Below are 21,713 nucleotides of genomic sequence, written 5' to 3' on the forward strand. Positions count from 1 at the left end.
TTAAAGTCAGAACCTCACAGCAGCGAAACAGTTTTTCTTATTTGTACAACACTGTACAACACTGAGCACTTTCTCTCTCTCTCTCTTACTTGTCAGGCTTGAGGTCACGGTGTACGATGCCGTAGTTGTGTAAGTACTCCAACGCCAGGACCGTCTCTGCAAAGTACATACGTGCCATCTCCACAGGCAGAGCTCCAATGTTCTTCAGCAGAGTGGCACAGTCCCCACCTGTCGGCACAGATTATTATTTGATTAGTCCCGCAGCTGACATTGGCAATTACCATGAATGCGTCCTGGGACCTCTTGCTCTTGCCTACTTCGGTTTCCATTCAGTGCAGTGAGCAACATGCACAGCAGAGCGCAATCAAGCAATCTGTGATGGCCACGCTTCGAGTCATGTTGCATGGTGTAATTAAGGATATCCGGCACATCAGGGCGGATTACACTTTGGAGGGGCAATCATGCTATCGTCTCCTATCTGACCAAACAGGACTCTGACAGGAAAGTACACCAGCGGCTTCTGTCAATGCCAAGACAGCTACGTTAACCTCAGGGTGGGCTCGTAATAATAGAAGCAGTGTGAAGAGATTGGTGACTATGTCGGCAAACTGCCAAGTTCACAAGATTCAGACATAAACGTCTTAATCATTACATAGGTAGACGTTAAATTCAAGGTATTCCAGGATTTCCCCTCTAACTTTCTTGTTCTGAGTGAATTTTTTATTAAATCTAGAAATACTAATACTGCAAAATATACAAGTCACTGTAAACCTAATGTATTTAAAATTAATGCAACAACATCTGTGAGAAGGAAGAATCTAATTTGAAGAGAAACATTGGGATGAAGACAAACTGTTGAATCAGCTCATGTTTTCACATGCTTGAAGCATTTGAGATCAGGAATAGTCCAGTTGTTTCTTTATTGTTTAGTAGCTGGAGGAGACTGAAGTAAACTGTTCAGCCTCCTCTGATGGGAGAGATTTTTAGCTGAACTCTGTTCTTCCTGACATTATCCTTTTCACATGGTTTCTGAAGGTAATTATCTTATTCTTCAGGAGCTAAAGGAAGGTTAAATCAGCATTGTCACTGTGGGGTCAAACACATTTTAGTTCAGGGGTCACATACAATCCAATGTCATCTCAAGTGGGCCCAACTGGTCTCTAAGAATGACTGTGCTCCCACAGAAGCTCCTCACCAACTTCCACCAGTGCACCATAGAGAGTGAGGTGAGTTATGGTTGTACTGTACAGTTCTCCAGCTGCACAGAGGACAGGAAAGACCTGCAGTGGATCAGTGAGACTGCATCCAAAATCATTGGTGTCCCCCTTCCATCTTGAAATACTCCATGTCCGATTAAAAAAAAGAGGGCTTAAAAGATGAAGTCTGACAGCACAGTGTAGACAGTCTATTCAGCAGCCTTCCCTCGGGCAGGCTCAGAGTCATGAGGGCACGGACTAAGAGACTTAAAAACGGCTTCTTTCAGGGCTGTTAATGCTCTACTTGATGCCTGTATTGGTCTTGTAAATAAATAAAATAAATGGACAGCAATGTGCAATGACAATAAAGATAATTTCATATTAAGGAAGTAGCTCTGAGACAAAGATCTGTGGGGGTGTTGTGGAATCAATTCCACCAGGGGACTTCAACCTGCACTTCTCCAGACCACCTGTATTGGCTCCATGAAGTTTCACTGAATTAAATGCCCATAAATACATTTACCTCTAAAACAAGTGTCAGTACCTGACAGGTCTGGACTGTAGGAAGTCAGTTTTACACCGAGACTCTAATACAATAATTATTAGAGTCCACTAAGTTTTTTTTTAAAGCTAATTTAACAGAGAGAATTGTCTTCCATTTGCAGGGTCGTGGGTTTGATCTAGTCAAGAGTATTATCTGTAACTCTGCCTTCCTTTTACTACACAATCTATTTTAATGGAAATCAGATATCACAGTGGTGTGGTGGAGCTGTGGGTGCCATTGTTGGAGTCTTAGCCTTTCTGTGTGAAGTGTGCATGCTCACTCTGGTAACATGATCTTCCTCCCACAATGATATATACACGCAAACTTTAACTTGTTAGGACCCTCTGTGTGACAGTCTTGTGATTGACGAGCAACCTATTAAAGTGTTTATCTTTACTTTCACCCATAACCAGCTGAAATAAATGGGGCATGAAGTAAATATAGCGGATGAATGAATACATGTACCAAATATGATCACCAAGGCGTCAAACCTTTTTTTTTTTTTTTTGTCTTATGAAAAACTTCTGGAAGAGACTATTATACACCTGATTATGTTACTTAATCAGTTATGAGATGTTCAACAGATTGTTTTAAGGTGTTTGACTCCAACTTCACCAGCTTTGCTGCTTATATTCCAATCTATAAGATGTGTAGCTAAATTCCATATTATGTATGGCATGTTACCAGTTGAATATGTTTGTTTTTTTTTGTCGGAGCAGGGCGTTGTCCGTCTCCACATGCTTACCTTCCACATACTCCATGACCATGCAGAGGTGCCGTCGGGTTTCGAAGGAGCAGAACATGGAGACGACAAACGGGTTCTCTGCAAACGTCAGGATGTCTCTTTCCACGAAGGCCTGCTGGATTTGGTTCCTCAGGATCAGGTTTTGCTTGTTGATCTTCTTCATGGCGAATCGCTGACGCGTGTCCAGGTGACGCACCAAGTACACGGCGCTGTTCCAGAGAAGAAACACCCATGTGGGAGCATTGGCGTCATATTATAGTCTCAGTTCTGGTAAACACATCTTCCTCAGCAGATTAAAGGTGATGACGTGATGTTCCACTCACCCATATGCTCCGTTACTAATCAGCTTGATGGTCTGGAAATCTGCTTCTCCAGGTGGCTTCATCGCCCTGATTTTACCCTGGGGATCAAAAATCACAATACTTTCATTAGATATTGGACGAATCCATCCAAAAAGTTTTGGGACATTAGTATGACTCTTTGTGATAGACACTCCGTACAGATAAAGCGGCTTCAGCTCTGATCTATACTTTTCTTTCCTTTCATCAATCTTCCTTTTTTTCGTCGACTTTGCTTCATTTCTGACATTTGGAGGCATGCCTAATGCTGGAGGGATGGCCCTGTGATTCATGGAGGGGTGGGGATATCCTGTTTCCAGAACCTCAGCATAAATTAGATGGAAGACAAGCCTGAATGCCAAGTCATTAGCAGATGAAGCAAGCGTTTTCACTCAGACCCAGCACAACCTTGGCAAGCTAGACCTCACACCGTCTGGAAAAGTAGGAAAACAGACTGCGAACCGGGAGAAACAAAGAGTTATGACGCATCTCACCTCTGTGGAGTCGTCCGTTTCAGGCGTCACCGGTCCTTCGCTGTCGTAGCTGTCCAGATTCACCATGTCTGCGGACAAACCCACGACGTCACAAATCAGCTCATTGGATTACATCAAAAGTGAAGTTTAACTTTGTGTTTGTCCTGGTCACCTTCAAGAGGGTCTCTGGTCAGACCCAGTTGGCTCACGATGTAACGAGGAATGTCTGTTTTCATGAGGTGACCCTCCTTTGCGTGGTCCTCCGCTGCCTCCAGGAGATGGTAGAACTCCTCTGGGTTGAACTCCTGGAGGCCACAACCAAAACACTTCACCTGATGTGTGAAACCTTATCCTTTCACCCATCGATCGTCTAGACCTTAATCATTTGGCACGAGGTATGACAACCCAAGTTGTGGAGTCAACAATTAATTTCTTTTGGACTTTCTGGAGATCCAAAGTAGATGAAGAAAAACCTGTAACACGCAGGAACTTCTAGCGGTCAGGTGAGTGGTAACCTCTTCACCACCATGCAGAGCTCATCTATTAAGGTGTAAGGGAATTAATGACTGGTTTGCACACACCATTCAAGGTCATGACTCCTAAAAATGGTCTTTTTATTATATTGTCAAGACTTTCTTTGGGTCCATATTGTATTTATTCATTACTTTCAAGCATGCATATACTAGTACTAACTTGTTAAATATTTTATTATATTAGCTTATTTGGTATCTTAGTATTTTTATTATATATTTACTGTAAATTACTCTTTTTTTATTGAGCAATGCAGTTAGGAATTTCTTCTTGGGATTAATAAAATATTTTGATTTCATACTATATTCTGAAACATGGAGAATGCTTAAGAAGTGCTAAAAATGTAGTAAAACATTATAATTTCTAAAATACTGCAAGATAAATAGCATTTTAAAAGAATTATCCAACTGAAACAGCAGTGTGCCTAATTTAATTGCACCTTGAAACAATGCTGTGTTGAATCATGTGATTTGAACCTGCAGACTCCATGTAGAATAAACCCAGCAAGGCTGGAATTGATCTGGGGATTTCCCCATTGTGAGATGCGAATACTAACCAGTACACAGCCGTGCATTTATTTTTCAATCGAACAAAGCGAGTGCATGCTGGGATTCTCATCTAAAGCCGCTGGCACACAATGCATCTCACACACATTTAAATAGAAGTACATGCAGACTGGATTTGGATCGATGAATCAATCCTCCACGTTCACAGCCATCACTCATCATGAAAAAAAACCAACCCACGTCCGTGAGGGATGACTCACAGCGAGGCGCACAATGACCCCCCCGTTATAAAACACACGAAGGCCAGACAGGAACCAGCATCCTCTAACTTGAAGTGACACCGCGGTCACGGTCCGTCTGAGCCGGGCTGGAAGGCAGCCGAGCTCCCTGGTATTAGTTGTACAGTGTGGCACGGTGAATTTTAATCTAAATGCAAATGTCTTCAGCAGACAGATCGAGGTCGAGCCTCACACTTCTGTGTTTGCTTGTCTTGATTGTCTGCCCCTGCTGTGTGATACACTGGCGTGTCTAAACGATCGTAATGGGCCAACAAATCTGCACTCATGTTTATTTTAAGAAGAAGGAGAAGAAAAAAATCTATTTGCCTGAAGTTACAGGAGCTGTGAAATGCTGTGATTTGAATACTGGGGATTCTGGAGGATTGTGATCGTGGGAGTCATGTAAACAAGAAGAAGTGTGTGTGTGTATCTCTTACCAAACACTCTAAAAGCCTCGCAGGCCGGGAGATGACGATGAGAAGCTTTTTCACCAACTCTGTGACGAAGGCTACCTCAGAGCTCTCTGAACGCTCGAAGGCCTGAACAGAGACAAGGAGGAAGACAGACGGGAGGAAAGTGTGTTATAAGAGGCAGAAAAAACTGTGAGATGGCAGATAACGGCCTTCAGAATCAAACCCCGGCAACGGAGTGATCACAGCTTTTTAATCAAACCACCAAAATGAGCCGCGAGATGAAAACCCCTGATACACATTATCTGCTCCGGCTAATCAGGTGCACAATTAACATCTGTTTGCTTCAACCGATTGAGTCGGTCTTTCACCAAATACAGCTCGTGTCTGAAGGAAATAAAAGACAAGGAGGCTTGTGTATCAGACTGTGGTCAGCCCCCCAAAAAAACAAACCAGCAGATTAGACTGATTATTTGTCAGGATGCAACATTACAAAACAACTCTTGTGACCAAAATGAGGTTATTCAAACATAAGAATGAATGAATGTTTATGAATATTGTGTAAAAGTCTGATAAAACTGAATAAAATCAATCAAATGTGAAAACCAGTTATTTTAGTTCATTATGGGCATAAAAGCTAGTTCTGAGATGGTTTTTTCGCCGTGTTTTAAACTGATCTCTGGTCTGGGTTGCTTTTATTTTAAAGAGAGACGCTTCAAAGCTTGTTGGCAGGAAAAGCAAAATGCCAGATGAACACAGGGGTTTTTGTATCTTTATCATGGGATGTATAAGAGTAGTTTGCTGATTGACTTCAGTGCTTTGGATAAACTGTTTAATGCTAAGTTAAGTCAAATTTAATCAAACCCTTCAGCCTTTAAAATTTAACCTGAATTCTAAAATGTGTGATTTTTATGTAGTTCAGACGTATCACCAGGCATAATTTTAATAATTTATGATAAAAGTACAAAGCGTTTACTCTGTTTCATTAGCAATGTCAATACAACAGTGAATTTGCTTTTTTGATAAATACAATCTACTGAAGCAGCTGAAATTTATTCTGAGGCCCGTTTAATTGAAAATGCATAGTTTCAGAAAGGTTTTGCGTTTCCACAGCAACGATTTGAAAACTATGTCCATTTACTGTACATGGAAACTGCAGAAACCTTCAAAACAGTGGGTTTGGAAAGTACATGGACACTCATATGGCCAGATGACTAAGTAGGATTGCTCCTACAGGTGACTATAAAACTATCAAGTCCTTGGGAGTCCTGACACTGGACATTGTTATTATTGTCCTTCTACTCGCGCATTTGCAGAACTACTTACTACGGCCGTGGTGCACATGTGTAGTAGCAGCGTTTCCACCACGTACACAGATATAGATCCAAGTGTTTCCAGAAAGTTCTATTTTCAGTGGTCCGAGCACTGCTGTTGTGTGAATGGACACTTGACACGTAATGAAAGTTTCGTGTTTTCACTTGAAAACGTTGTCGTGCAAACGGGGCCTGATGCACCAGTTCTAATAGGTCAGCTTGAAGGTCTAAAGCTTGATATAATGGTTATTTATCAGATATCAAAGTCAAGTTTTTGTTAAGTAGACCAGTCAAAGGTGCATGTACGTTCACTCACATCATGAAGCAGCTTGTCCAGGTTCTCCTGCAGCTCAAAGAAGTACACGGAGGTGATGAGACCCTCGCGGGATTTGGCCAGGCAGTCTCTGGACAGCTCAGCTATCTGGTGATGGATGAAGCTGAGGACGCCGTCGGCCAGCGGAAGAACATTTTCTGGAGAGAAAGCCTGGATGAACTCAGCCAGCTTCTCCTCCATCTGTGCTGTGGCCTGGTGGCGGGGGGCAAGAGGTATGTGTCACACCAGGACAGGAGCAGAAATATGACAGAGAACAAGAGGACATACAGTGTGTCACAGAAAGTTCAGGAAAACACTTCAGACTGTGTGGCTCTGCAGGTTTACAACTAACCTCAACACAATGTGCTATTTTTTTTCTGATGTGACTTGAGGGAGAAGGAGCCCGAAGCACTGTTACCTCAGATAAACTCCAAACTATAAGGCTCAATTTCCTCTCACTTGATTGTTATCACGGTTAAAGCTTTCAGCTCATTTCCTTCTGATGGCAAACTCAGCCCACAAAGGAAGAGGGAGGCAGAGGAAGGGATTGAGAGGGAAAATAGAGGCTTTATTTAACAGTTTGAAGCTGTGAAAGTTTACTGGATAAACACTCTCGAATTGGGAAACTCAGGCTTTAAGGACACAAGCAGGGGGAGATTCACTCAGATCCTGCAAATCTAATGAAAATAGATGCTCTTCAGACTCAGAAACAGTTTCTTTTTTCTCCAGCTATAACCACTATTCTATTCTATTCTATTCTATTCTATTCTATTCTATTCTATTCTATTCGAAAGATATCTTAACATAAATTCTCAAATAAAAAGTTGTGGGGGGCCAGTTGAGGAAATGTCTCTCATTACAATAAACAGCAGCATCTCTGCTGAAAGCTGAGCTCATTTACACAATCAGATGTGTCAAAAACAGACGTTTTTAACTGACACTGTGTGTGTGTGTGGGTGTGTGTGTGTCTCACCTTTGGAAAGCGCTCTTTGTACACATGATTCATCATGACGATCTCATTGTCGTAGCAGGAGGAGGAGCGCCCCGGGCTGAGGAGACACATTTACAGTTACATGACATTCTGCAAAATACTGAACGACATACTGGAGAAAGAACTTGACTTGTGTGTCATCTGTCCTCATAAATTGAACATAAAATTAGTTGCATTTATAATTATTCAGACAGTTTAAATGTTAGCAGCAGAACGGAATGGCCTTTAGTTCAATATTAGGTCCAGTCACTTTATTGGATATATTTGCATCTAGATACTACAAGTTCATGCAAATAGCTACTCAGACAGTCAGCTCAGTGTATTTAGACATGTAAACGTGGAAAAGATGGTAATTTATGTAAGTGAACCTCAATATTTCACAAACTGTTGATCTGCTGGGATTTAACACACATCCATCTCCAGGGTTTAGAGAATGGTAGAAAAAAAAAAGAGGAAATATTTGTTTCTCTTGCTCTCTCTCTTTCACACATGTACACAGCAAAAACACATGTCCACATAGTTTTGTTTTTGTGTGCTGTAAGTATTTAAGTTTAAGTAAGTTTTTTTTTTTTACTCAGTTGTGGTGAAATAAAACATCACCAAAAGAAACTGTCACAACGAGGACGTTTTCTTTTATAAAATACGTTTGAAAACTTGCATTAGTTTCATGTAAACAAAGCTTTGCTCCTGCATGCTTTTCATAGTTTATTCATGACATTTCTAAGTTAAATGTTTCAACCAGGTGAACCGACTGAAAAGAAACTCAGCTTTCATAGAGCGGAGGACACCAACAGGTGAATGATGCATTCACTCTTCATCACTTTCAATATTAATCCATATTAATTGGTTTATGAATACATTTGTAGCTTTATTTTTACAAAAAGGGTACAGTAAATACGAAAACACGAAAATGGAAGGGGACGTTACATAAAACCAATAACAGGATCAGCCCTGTAAATCTGCTTTGAAACAGCCCTTTTAAAACGAGGATGGAGCCTCTTGGCAGCAGAAGCTGCTCTTTAATCTGCTGCCGTTTGCTGACCTGAGACTGCGGGAGCGTGGGCGCATGTGGGGCGAGCAGCGGCCCCCGTCGTCATCCGTGATGCTCTCCGTGCTGCCAAAGTGCTTGGACAGGAAGTGCAGCTCGTCCATGGTGGGCTGGAAGGGCAGCTGGTGCAAACGCTCCTGGGAGGAGCTGGACGACTGGGAGGAAGAGGAAGAGGAAGAGGAAGAGGAAGAGAAGAAACAAAACTTCAACTCACAGAAGCATGATATCATCAAGCTCTGAGCTGAACCCTGTTTGGAGATTTAAAGTTCCTTAATGACTAGCGAACAACAACGACGCATACTAAGGTATCCTGTGAGGCTTGAAGTTAAAGGCCATCCCTCTGTCTTACACACAAACCTCATCTTGATGCTTCATTTGTCTTCAGAGCAGCAGAGACGATCTCATTTCACTCAGAGAACAATCAATCTTATCAATTTGCCTGCTTCATGTATGCATGTCAAGGTATTTCTATTGATTCCACTGAGGCTGCTTTACATTTTCCTTTTGAGAAGTATTCAATTCAAGTCAACCTTATTTATAAAGCACCGAATACAACAATGTCATTATTATAAGTATTGCCACAACTAGTGATCTGCAAAAGCAGAAGTGACACAAAACAGGTCAAGCTGTTGAGAAAAATTTAAAATAAAAAACTTTTAAAAAAGTATTTAATTATATAGTTTCTTTCGGGCCTGCATATTATATTGCAGGATTATATTGGCTTGATATTAACATGCTCATGTCGCGAAACACTGAACCGTGATGAATTATGTTTGATGCTGTGTATGTTAACATATTTATGGAGTCCGGCTGCACTAAATACCCTGCAGTACAAATAGAAATAATCCCTACGGTTTCAATAGGGTCCTATGCACTGTCAGTGCCCGGACCCTTATAAATCACCAAAAAAGACAAATCTATAAGGAAGCAGTAGGAAACAGTAAGAAACATTAAATGAAAATACGAATAAAAATGTATAAAACACTAGTTGAGGGTAACTAAACCACTTGGCTAACTTTATGAAATCATATCACTCATGGTCCCATACACCTTAAAAGAAAAATATTCCATATTCATGTGTGTTGCAAAGTATTTGATGGAGTTCAGATGAAGCAAAATGCCCTCAGGACAACTTTTCCCTGACAGGTTTCAATGACTTTGCCACACTGCACTGCACTCTGATGTGTTTTTGCTTCAGTTGATAACATGTGGAGAAATATAACCAGGGGTTAAACGACTAGGGAACAGTGCGTGCTCCGCCTCATGCCAAATTCTGCACTCGCGCTGCGTTTCTCACGATCCTCTCTCATCTCACAGGCCTGGCACTCATCGCCATCCCTGCATCATCCATCCCTCCATCCATGGCCAGCTGGAGAGAGGAAGCGCGCCTCTGATGTCACCGTTGCGCAACAAGTCACACAATCGAAAGGCGGCGAGGGACGGAAGTACAGGTGACGAGCTGGGGATCGTGTTTAATCTGATTGTGCATGTTTGCAGCAGAACATTTCTTCATGCCCTGACACAGTGGACAATGTAAAAGAAGTCTATTGAGAATTCAACTGACACCCTAACAAAGCGTTTTTCACTTTAATGTTTTGTGATAAATTGTTTTGGGCCGTTTCTACTGTAAAGGCAGAAAATGATAAATCATTAACAAACCTATCAGGATCATTTAATTCTTCTTGGAATTTCAGCTGAATTACACAAGATAAACTTGTATTTTGAAGTCGATATGAAGCTGGAATACACACAGAAAGTCACAGATGCGAATTACCAAAATAAAAACTGTCCGTTTCCTCTGAGGCGGTCAGAGAGTGTTAAACTGAAACAATCATTGATGGTCACGTACTATAGCAGAAAGGGTGTGCGACATTGCTCCTTTGCTTCATTCAGCCTTTATCCATGTGAAGCTGCACTCGTTTCTCAAACAAGGACAATTTGAGAAATTCAACAAACCTTTTATTCCACCTACTGGAAAGCCTATTGTTACACTGTTTTGGGGGAAAAAAACTACATTTGCACAAATCTTGTTAGTTTGTTCTACCACAATTCTTGGACACAATCTGGCAGAGCTCCACTGAGAATTACATCAGCATTTATGCTGGTCCAGCTGGTAAAAATAGATTCCTCTTGAAAAATCCCTTCATTATATTCTGTGTTTGGCTACCTGCGCAGGGTGCACTTGTTATTGAGTGCCACATTCATGCACACACTAATGACAAGCATCTCATACAACCCTGATCTTTTTGTTTCTGCTCAGCTGCAGTTTAACAGTCACGCCATGTAAAACGATCACGACTGACCTCAAAAGCAATGAATCCCACCTTTTTACCACAACACTGCTGATTTGTACCAAAGTACACATATTAAACTAGTACTTGTGTGTTATATTGTTTAATTTAAGCTTTTCTAGAGCTCCGGAAAACTAGTACTGATGACTAGGTAGGACGTGTGGATTTCTGCATGTGTTGAATAATGGAAACCACTGTGGTTATTTACCGTTGAGCTGGGAGTGTTGGTGCCATACCCAGAGGAGGGCAAAGACGCCAAAGACCATCGTCGTCCATCCGCTCTGCAAACAAATATGTCAAATCATTTAAAACTCAATGCAATGGGAGTATTATGTGAACGGGCTGGCAAAGACTTTGCTGAAATGTGAGCTTTTGTTTCAGGTACATAAAAACATTCATTGAGCCGACCAGGGGTTTGTGACGGGGACGTTTCCCTGGAGAGGGGAGCAGAGGACGCTCATTCAGTGGGCCCATGGACGCCTCCATAATGCAGTGACAGGCAGCCTCGTGGACTTGATAAACGAGGATGAGGATTTACAGGAGCAACACGACATGTGACCGGGGAGACACTGAAGTACAGTCGAATCAGGAGCAGCGTAAACACGACAAACAATGTAGTTTTAATGTTGGGCCACTAGTGGTTACGGTTGTTTGTTTTTGTAACGAAACCACACATACCCCGCACAGATCACAATAAGCGATGAACATTAACAATGGTAAGTACACAAAGATTCGTACGGACAGACAATGAAGTTGGATTACAGTGACTCTCAAGTCCCAGGAGAATATGGACTGGAAGTCATGACACACAAACGTTGTTGTTGTTGTCCATCTACTCGCACATTTGCAGAAGAACTATTTATTAAGGGTGTGGTTGCACATGTGCAGTAGCAGCCTTTAAGCCATCTACACAGAGACGGAGACACAGAGCTTGAGTGTTTTGCGTTTTACCCCGCTTCCATGGAGACGGAGTCGAAGCATTTTCAAAAAGTTCTACCTTGTGACCCATTTTCAAAAAGTTCGGTCTTCAGTGGCTCTGAGCACCGTTGTCATGGAAACGGACACCAAAAACACAATGAAAGTTTTGCGTTTTCTCTTTAAAACGTAACCGGGGACCAACGTTGTGTTTGACCTGTTTCTCTGCCAAATCAACCCTGACCCATCGAGTCTAAGACTCAGCCAGACCCAAGAAGGAGTGCATTGGTATCTGGTACCCAGATATAAGTGACACACATACAACACATACATCGACAAGCTTCAGCTGTCCATGAGCGTATCACAGTTTTTTTCTCTCCTTCTTCAATTTTGCTCAATATGGATCCCTGCAGACCATCTCACACAATCATCTACCTCAATTTGGTCCTTCTCAAACTTTAATTCCTTTCACTTGCTTATAATTAACCAATTTTTTAAAAAACAGAATCATATTTGACATTAAAAACTCAGAAATTGGCAAATAGTTGCTGACGCATCTGCAGAACTGTTCTGAATAAACTTGTGATACACTCGGCCCTTTTGAAGAAGACGTTATCTCTTTGTGGTTCACACTAAATGCCACAGCAACAAACGCCCTTTATCTCACACAGCAGTCAAGAGGTAATCCAGAAAAACAGTCAGAACATAAAACCTTCTTGTAGTATTGTCATTTAAAAGTACTTGCTTTTAAATCAAAATGCCATTCTATCCAAAGATAAAACATACGGCTCAAACTATGTAGGCATTTGGGTATTAAAAGCAAAAGTGATTGCAATAATCTGTTTATAGATTATATATAATAATCTTCTTATGGGCTGGTGTTAGATTTGTGAATGTGGCCAAATGAATTTGCCACCACTGGGGAATCAGAGCTTTGGTAAAGTTGTTCCAGATGTTCATTGGGGTTATTTCAGGTAATAACTGAAAGGTTGAGGATTTAGCGCTGTACAGTAGGACTGCTTAAAATAACAACTTTAGGTCTTTTTCATCTGAGATCTAATATTGCTTTAGATTTTTAGACATGAAAAGAACTTGTGTTTTCATTTGAAGTCAACACGTATCAGGATTCTCTGAAGTGCATAGTCCGAAGGGAAGGGTTCAGGAATATTCAAAGTATTCAAAGTGTATTTGAAGACTACCTTAGCAAATATAGTTAATCTATTGCACCTAGAAAATTCAAAAACTACAGAAAATGATGCGCCAATAGACCAGATATTTAAAGTTACACTCAAAAATAGAGCGATCACACTCATTCATTGCACTTTTTTCTGGATGCAATAAGGAAATTTAAATTCAAAACTTCCCACCATGAACTCAGATTAATTCCGATGAGGCAGCCATAACGGTTAAAGCCTGTGTTAGTTTGATGTGGTCAAAGCTGGAGTTGGGAGGTTTTCGACTGGAGGTTAGGGTTAGAAATGAGGAGAATTAAAGGGTTTGATGGAAGGACACACAGACCAGTGTGCGAATCCCTCTGATTTCCTGTTGGTAAACACCACCCACCTTACTCTCCACCTGTCTGTCACACACAACAGCAGAGATGTAAGGCGTTCGCTCACCTTCTGGAAGAGGCGAAGGAGAAGTGCGCCGGGTTGCTGGGAGAGAAGTTGCGTGGACTGTCCAATGGGCTGCTTCCTGGTGGGACGACAAAACGAGCAGAGGATGAGACACAAAAGAGGGAACACATGAGCAGGACTTGCTTTATTAGTACTGCCAAACGATTTGAGGGACATTAAGCACACTGAAGCTGACCGCCACTGATTCTGTAACTCCATGTGACGGTGCGACTGCAACCAATCATGGCTGGAGCTTCTGAGGTGGGAAATGATTTAAAATTGATTCCGCTTTTAAAACCGTTTGGGTACGCCTTTATATTTTTTCCTCAAATAAATGCAACAAACCATCAAATTTAAGGATCCGGCTGAGAGATCAACTTTCCATGTGGCGTTTGCATTTTTTGTCTGCATGAGTTTTCCAAGTTTCCTCATGTAACATAAAAACATACATTTCCAGCTAAATTGCCACAGGTATGCGTGTGAGAGCGAGACACTGGTACATTAATATAGTTATTATAACCATGGAAGCAAAAAAAAACCCATCAGCGTGCATACTTACAAACTTTGCCTTCATTTCATAAACTAAATCCAGATATTTTGTACATTAACGTAACTTTACCTGTGTCAGTGCAATGCAATGAAGTTTACATAAGCCTGCACAATGTATCACAAAATGAAAAAACACTATTATTAGAAGAACAAATCCTAAAGCACAAAGACATTAACAATATCTGCATTAGTGCTTGCATTTATCGGAAATTACATTGTTATCACAGGTGAAGAATATCACAGCTCTACCTAACACAGTTGCATTCATACTTATTATAGATGTCCTCTACACTCCTTCATACTACTCGATTAATGGCACTTCAATTTATAACAAAGTTAAAATTGGAGGATTTGAATCTATTTCATGTCAATCACCAATATAGGAAACTTATAACCATGGAAACCTAAAAGCAGTATTCAAATTATTTTCTACCAAACTGCACAATTAATAATGGCAGTAAAGGTGTACTGGTACCAGAACAATGACGTTTCAATGTCGCTGTTAAATAGTTATTTGTTGGTAAAATCCTCCAGACTAATCAAGGAGGTATCTATGGAACTGAGGAGAGCCAAATTATTAAAAGCTGATAATATGGGTCTATTCTGAATAGTTAATCTATCCTTTCAACTCCCTTTTAGATTCGAGGCGATATTCCCCGGGTGGTCGGAAAAGGGGATCCTCATGAGCACCGAGTCATTTGTCAAGCATCACAAAGAAATGCTTTGACATTCTTGATAATCATGTTGGTGCAGCCAATATGTGGTTCCAGCACGGCGGAGGGAGCAATTTTTCTCTGCTGTACTCTACAATCTTCTTGATTTGCCACAGTTGCCTGGAAACCTCCAGGTAAAGATAAAAAAAAACAAAAAAACCCTGTGTCTCATAATCACTTGTAAAGCCCTGTTCTGTCATTGTCACTGTTTGATTTGTGTACAGATTATACACACAGGATGTGGTCCACTGATTGCGCCTCTTTAGGTGTTTTTTGTTTTTTTTGTATTCTCCTTGGTTACACAGACTCACGGTTTCCCTTTTTATCATATCTGGATTCTCAACTCGGCAAACCAACTGCTGGCTTTGACTTTAGACTATCAATTCAGACGTAGATGAGGTAAAAAAAACAACAACAACAATAAAACTCTTCAAACTGAGTAAGAAAGTGAATGAGTGAGAAAATGACCTGTTGGCAATATTAGTCAAATCAAACAGTATTGGGAAGTTGGGTGTGATTGTACCTACTGGGACCAGCGAGTGAGGTCCCGTTTAATGTGTTCAAGTGAAAACGCAAAACTTACGTTGTGTTTTTGGGGTCCGTTTACACGACAACAATGCTTGGAGCCACTGAAAACACAACATTTTCAACATGGCTCCCAAATTTAGTTGAGCCTTTCTGACAAACTCTTTCCAATAGAGTAGAAGAGAAATACTTTACTAATCCCAGAGAGAAATGTTGGTAGCCTCACGCCACACAGAAAAGAATAACATTTTAGTTAAAATATCAATACGGCAGAATAAAGTTAAATGAGTAATATTAAAATAATTTATAGAGGGTGAAGTGGTGACTGTTATAAGTATAAAATAAAGAAAAGTAACATCACAAACGAACAACTTGAATTGTTCATAATGTGACAAAATGAGGCAAACTGACCTCTTGCCCATTTCAAATCTTCTGCTGCAAGTGATGCATCATGGGAGTGTTCGGTCAGTTTAAAGGCACAGTGCGGATATTACAGAGATTGGATGACATTAATGAGGCAAAATCTTATAAATTTTTGAGCGCAATCATTATATCTTGTTGAAGACCATGAACATCACTTTTAATCATAAATACACACATTTCTACACGATACTGGACTTAAAAAAAAAAAAAAAGTAGGACTCAGTGGAATTGAAACAAAAAGCAGATGACCTGGATGCATTTTACCATATAATTAGTCAAATAATTAGGAAAATTATTATAAAACTACAAGAAGGACTTTTATTCTGGTTAATGCCTTTTATTCTCTTTACAGAAAATATCATAAATTATTATGTATTTAATGTTGTTTTTAGAAAATAAATGACTTGAACATGCTTGTTAAAGCTTCATGCGAATCACCCACAGACATGAAAAAATGATGTTGTAACATCACAATTTCACGGCCATGGTAGGAGCTGGAGGGCTTCTGCTACCACACTAAGTGCCCCTCTTGCTTTTTCTGTCCAATACATTCTGTCAAATTGTTTGGATGTTGTCCAGTGCTGCTTCATATTCTGCTGTCTTGTGATTTCAGACACTGTAAATTATCACAATATCATCACAATCTTCCATCCAGGACAGATTGTATAGTATATCTGCCTTCAGAGGGCAAAAGGTTAAGAACCACTGATGTAAAAGTAGTTTTTAAGTTGTTCTGAACAGGAGGACCTAAATGAAGGCGTTAGATTGTGTTATACGTACCGAGGTGTCCGGGGAGGGGCAGGGGGGAATGTGGGCGGGGCAGCGTGGGGGACGTGGTCGTCAGGATCAGACTTTTCCGGTTGCTTGTCCGACAACTGCACGAGGAAAAAAACAAAAACATTATGAGAAGCAGCAACTGTGTCCAGGCAGAGAGTGTGAGTGTTCTGTCTGTCACAGTGTGTAAACCAACACATACAGAGGAGCACCAGAATTACATTTCCTCCGTCATCCATCCCTGTCTGAATCCCCTCAGCACAGATAAGAAATGAGGGGGAAGAAGCTGGGAAGGACTGACGTGATTTAATATATATGGAGAAACTTTTCCATGATCTCATATAATTCTGTTTGGGGGGGATTTAAGAGCAGTGACTACAAACTTCACAACACTGTCTCTAATGCCTGCGATCTGCAGTTTCCCACTCACACACCATCACGTAATCCCATCACTGGCTTTTCTAAATTCAGTATGATCTCATTGAAAAGTTTTTCTTTTTTTTCCTAAGCCCGTGCCTTGCAATGCCATTTGCTTTCCAAGAGACATAAAGAAAAGTAAATACATACAAGCCAAAACAAAAAGATGGCAGTAAGGTGAAGATATAGTAAAGACAGAGTCAACAAGCTTTGAGTGAAGGGTCCAGACACATGGACATTTTTTCATCTAAATAACATTCCACTTTAATTCTTGACACAAATGCAAAAACTTAAATCAAAATCCAATTTAACCGGAACAATTGAACCTGCAAATACCTCAAATATTTTAAATACTTTAAACTGCGAAAAGTCTCCTCTTGATTTGAAGATTTTTATTGTATTCTGTGAACACTGAGACACCAGAAAGTGAAATAACAAGAGTAAAATGCCAAACATGCGTTCAGTCTAGCGAGCAGCAACAAGCCCGCCACACACAGTGAAGGTAATGCGTGAGACATACACAACGTGCTGTGATGTATTTAATCAGCCAATAACAGGATGTGATCTCCTTCACTCCTTTCAAACGCAGCTTTCTGTCATCTTGCACTGGATGACTCAACAGTGTGTGAATAATTGAAATGTAGCTGATCACACACTGTTCTGATGTCTGCGAGGGGCTTCGCATGCTCTCAAACAGATGGACCACCTCCCACTATCTGATGGCTTTTGAGTGGCGTTTGAAGTTGCTCATTTTAAATCTGCGCAGGTACATACTATATATATGGCTTATACAGGAGCTGGACATGTGAAATTCACAGCCTTATTTGATGTTTTTGTTGTTTGTTTTGTTGTCAGAAAGACAGTGGATCCTGTCTCTGAGCTCCAATTACCCAAAACACTAAAATGAAGGTGAACACTGGTGGACATGCCCTTTCAAGGTGAGGTGGTCCAAAAAACATGCACTGGGGGTCCTTGAGCAAGACCCTCGGCCCCCCCTACGTCTCCAGGACACACTTGTAAAAGAGATTATTAATCTCAATGTGGTTCTCCTGGCTGAATATATAAAATAAAAATAAATTTAAAAAGTTTAATAATGATAATGTAATTAAATCGTAAAATAGTTATCCTCAATAAATGAAGATGATTTCAATCCCATCCACTATTATTTAACAATCAAACTAGACAAAACCTGCAAAAAAAAATTTATTTCCAAGAAATGTTGCCCTATTTATCCATTATTACATTCTTGGCTGCAGTTGTTAGATTTTAAAATATCATTTTGATAATGGATGAAATAACTTATTACACTGGACATTTTAATATGTTATGTTTGTTTATATATTTTATGTTGTCAACACTAATGCAATGCTATTGTAGATTCTTATTATTTTATCTTTTCTTCTCTCTGCTTAATTCATAATACTTAAATGGACTAAAATATTTGAAAATATTTAACATTTTAATATCTCTCATTATCAGTTTTTCCTCATATCTTTGTACAATGCGGCACGACGGTGAAAACTGAGGCTCTGTAAATGGTGCATTCAACTAACACAAAAGAATAGGAACCAACAGAACATCATCATTTAACCTTAATATCGCAAGGGCGTTGGCGAAGATATGCGCTCTACCGAGTGCCCGTTCTAGTTTAGATTGTTCACCATGTGGTATTTCTTGCTTTTATTTCCTTAGATACTTGATCGACTGTCTTTGTATTTTTAAGCAGTTGTACTTTTAATGCATTGCACAGCAGTTTTTCATCCTGTTTTGTTCCTCTTATTGTGTTTCTTTGGACACATGCTTCAATTTGATTGTGTTTATTTTTAATGGATGTGAAGCACAATACGAACAAACAAGAAATTCCCGTTTCACACTGACTGATCAACCTGACTATGCACAAGAATTGAAAAAAAATCAACCGTGTTTTTGGAATAATATTTCATGACTGCCTTGTTTCTGACACTTATACAGGGAGTGGGTGTGGTTGGCGGACATGACAGTTCTTCCTCCTGCTGCAGTGTCTGTTCAGAATAAATTATATGCCAACATCACAACACTTTCCTCAGTTTGTCCGGAGAGAAGACACAGACTGCGTGCATTAGCAATGCCAGGAGCCTTTCTGACGACACTGATCACGACCCTGATACTCAGCATGCATGCAAACTGCCTCCACATTCAATTCGATATGGTCGCATATCAGAGAAACTCTCGTCTCATCTTGTGTGTTTCAGTAACTGTAACTGCACACAGGAAGTCCAAATCAATCCCGTCTATACCTGCCCTTATGGCTATTGATCATGAAAGCCAGACGGTTATGTTTCAAAGGGCAGATCTGATGACTGCTATTGTGCCATTTCATCCACTCCAACCAGGATCAGTTGTAATCTGACTAAACTATTGTGCGCCTTATTTACTCAGATGCCGCATAAAGCAAGCTGCATGCTTGAGCTAATGGAGCGTTTGAGTGTGTTTTGCAGCTGATGAGGTAAGAATAACAAAATGGGAGACGTCATGTGCAAACAGGTGTATTCAAATGAAGTTTTTGCATGCTTTATTAGCATCTCCTTGCTATATAAGTGGTATACCATTGACAATATCCCAGACTTCTAGTCCATATTCTCCTGGCAGTTGGTAGTGTTATAGTTTTGTGAATAAGATTGCCAGAAACCAAATCCAAAACTTTGATAAGATACTCCAAATTATTTATATGTTAATCGTGTTTTCAACACAAACCTGGATACCTGCTGGGCAATGAAGCATGAACCAAATAATCTGTGTCAGTTGGCCATATCGCCCTATAAAAATGGCTCCAACAAACAGAGTAGTTTCTCTCCATATAATCATATTGGGAAGCCATTGTAGTTGTCAATAAAATATCCATCAATAATAAATTAAACTTTGCATTTTTCCTCGAGACATTTTTTGATTTGGGACCATCAATGGTTGCGGATGATCCTGTGGTGTAAATATAAGAAGGAGAACACAACGATTTCCTTGGTGAGGCTAACATTTCAGTAAAGAACTGCCCCTTTTATAAAGACAAATCCAAAGAGCGCGTCAGCAGCATGACAGTTTAATGTGTTCTCAGTGCAGCAGGAAATCAATAGAAGCTGTAAACACACAGCTCTATGGTTTGACATTCCCTCTGACACGCCCTCAGCGTACGCCTCTGTACACAGACATTTTCTGTTTTTACTCCACCTCCAGTATAACTCTGCAGTGTTTCTGCAGCTAATACTGCTGCTGATGAAAGCTCCACAATCAGAGAGCGCAGCTCGGGGCGTTTCTTATCTGGACAAGATAAAGAGGAGGGTGGGGGGGGAGGAAGGGATGCATTCGGTAAATCTGGAGAGGAGGACGGAGGGAAGAATATAAAGATCGGGGTTAGAACAAGCATGACATTAAAGCAAAACGAGGGGTGGGGAAGGCCTCGGGAAACAGGGCCGCTGCAAATTCATGGGAGGGTTGAAAGAGCACGCACGCACACACACACACGCACGCACACACACCTAAGGTAAACATGACCCACTTTTCTCTCACCGCTGCACACGCATGCACAATTATATGTATGTTCAGGAGCACGTGGGGCCGATACGCCAGCAGATGACACACAACCAAAGGCTTGAAAGAAGCCAGACTAACTGGAGCCGTCATCTTCTGCACGCACACTTCTCTTCCTCTGCCTCACAGCAGGGGGCGGCGTCGGGGAGGGGGGGGTCGGTTACTTTGATATACCGAGTCCATCATAAGCAAAAGAAGACAGCGATGAACTGGTTTATTAAATATGTAGAGCAAAAATCATTTAAAGTGCATTTCTAATATTTGGGATTTTTTGCAGGCATGAAAGCGGAGCAGTAAAAGTAGATTCAGCAGGCGCTTGCAGGCCCTGGAGGGAGTGTGGCGGAGACGAGGGAGACGAGGGAGACGACGGAGACGAGGGAGCTGTGGTCACGTGACGATTGTTGCCACGCAGCGTGCGCCGGGGAGACTCGTGATAACAGGGACGACGGAGACAGAGAGGAGAAAGAGATACATGCTCATTAGAGGAGTCACTCAAGTTCACCGAGAGAAGAGGGAGGAGACGAGTCAAGGGGCGAGACAGGGAGGAAGTCACGTCAACATACCTGTTAGCGGTGATGTAATGTGAAGTTATTAGGTACAGATTAGAGTAAGAGCATGTTGAGCATACTCATACTTCAATATTTTGATTTGATGCGACTGTACACCTCAAGCCCACTATATTTGTCTGACAGCCTTAGCCAAACGTAAAAACCAATTTATTCGATACATATGATGATTATAATCAACAATCGAATCAATGACCAGTTGACGTTAAATATCTTTAAAACCAAAATTTTAAAAAGCCTAGTGAAATGGTCTACAGCTAATGGTAGTGGAAAAAATAAACAATTGTGTATTATTTAGTCATATAAAATGCCAATAAGTGTGAATTCACTATAATTAAGGATGACGCTCAAAGGTTCACTTATGTTTGCTGCTAGAAAAGAAAATAGATTTTGCAGTACCTGAAGCCTGAAGTTGCAGTACCACCAGTTGCCATGGGGAACAGTGTTGACATCAGAATAGAGGTATGAATGTCGGAAAAGTGGCTGTGTGATATCTCAAGTTGTTTAATGTCCTTGGAGACCGCCAACCTGTGCAATGCTCACTCCTTCTCAAAATTAACAGTAGAGGGACAACACGCTGTTGGCATTGCAGACACATCAATGATCGTTTAGCAAGCACACTTTGAGACAAAAGTCAGCCCAGATGTGAATCTATACTGTCCATGAAATTGGCTGTC

The 21,713-nt window shown here is 40.7% G+C and overlaps 1 protein-coding gene across 1 annotated transcript in view; it reads right to left on the reverse strand.

Moving 5' to 3' along the window:
• Positions 1–21,713, reverse strand: part of LOC308124643 (microtubule-associated serine/threonine-protein kinase 1-like) — a 57,315-nt gene that overhangs the window by 12,731 nt on the left and 22,871 nt on the right. The window contains exons 3-14 of the mRNA XM_080487765.1: positions 16,499–16,593; positions 13,512–13,587; positions 11,186–11,258; positions 8,681–8,841; positions 7,621–7,696; positions 6,651–6,860; positions 5,049–5,150; positions 3,469–3,601; positions 3,318–3,385; positions 2,809–2,885; positions 2,486–2,694; positions 90–228 (exon numbers count right to left, since the gene is read on the reverse strand). Coding sequence (XP_080343891.1) covers positions 90–228; positions 2,486–2,694; positions 2,809–2,885; positions 3,318–3,385; positions 3,469–3,601; positions 5,049–5,150; positions 6,651–6,860; positions 7,621–7,696; positions 8,681–8,841; positions 11,186–11,258; positions 13,512–13,587; positions 16,499–16,593 — 1,419 coding nt within the window. The remainder of the gene's footprint in view (positions 1–89; positions 229–2,485; positions 2,695–2,808; positions 2,886–3,317; positions 3,386–3,468; positions 3,602–5,048; positions 5,151–6,650; positions 6,861–7,620; positions 7,697–8,680; positions 8,842–11,185; positions 11,259–13,511; positions 13,588–16,498; positions 16,594–21,713) is intronic.

Source organism: Lipophrys pholis (genome assembly GCF_963383615.2).
Source record: "Lipophrys pholis genome assembly, chromosome: 19".
NCBI lineage: Eukaryota > Metazoa > Chordata > Actinopteri > Blenniiformes > Blenniidae > Lipophrys > Lipophrys pholis.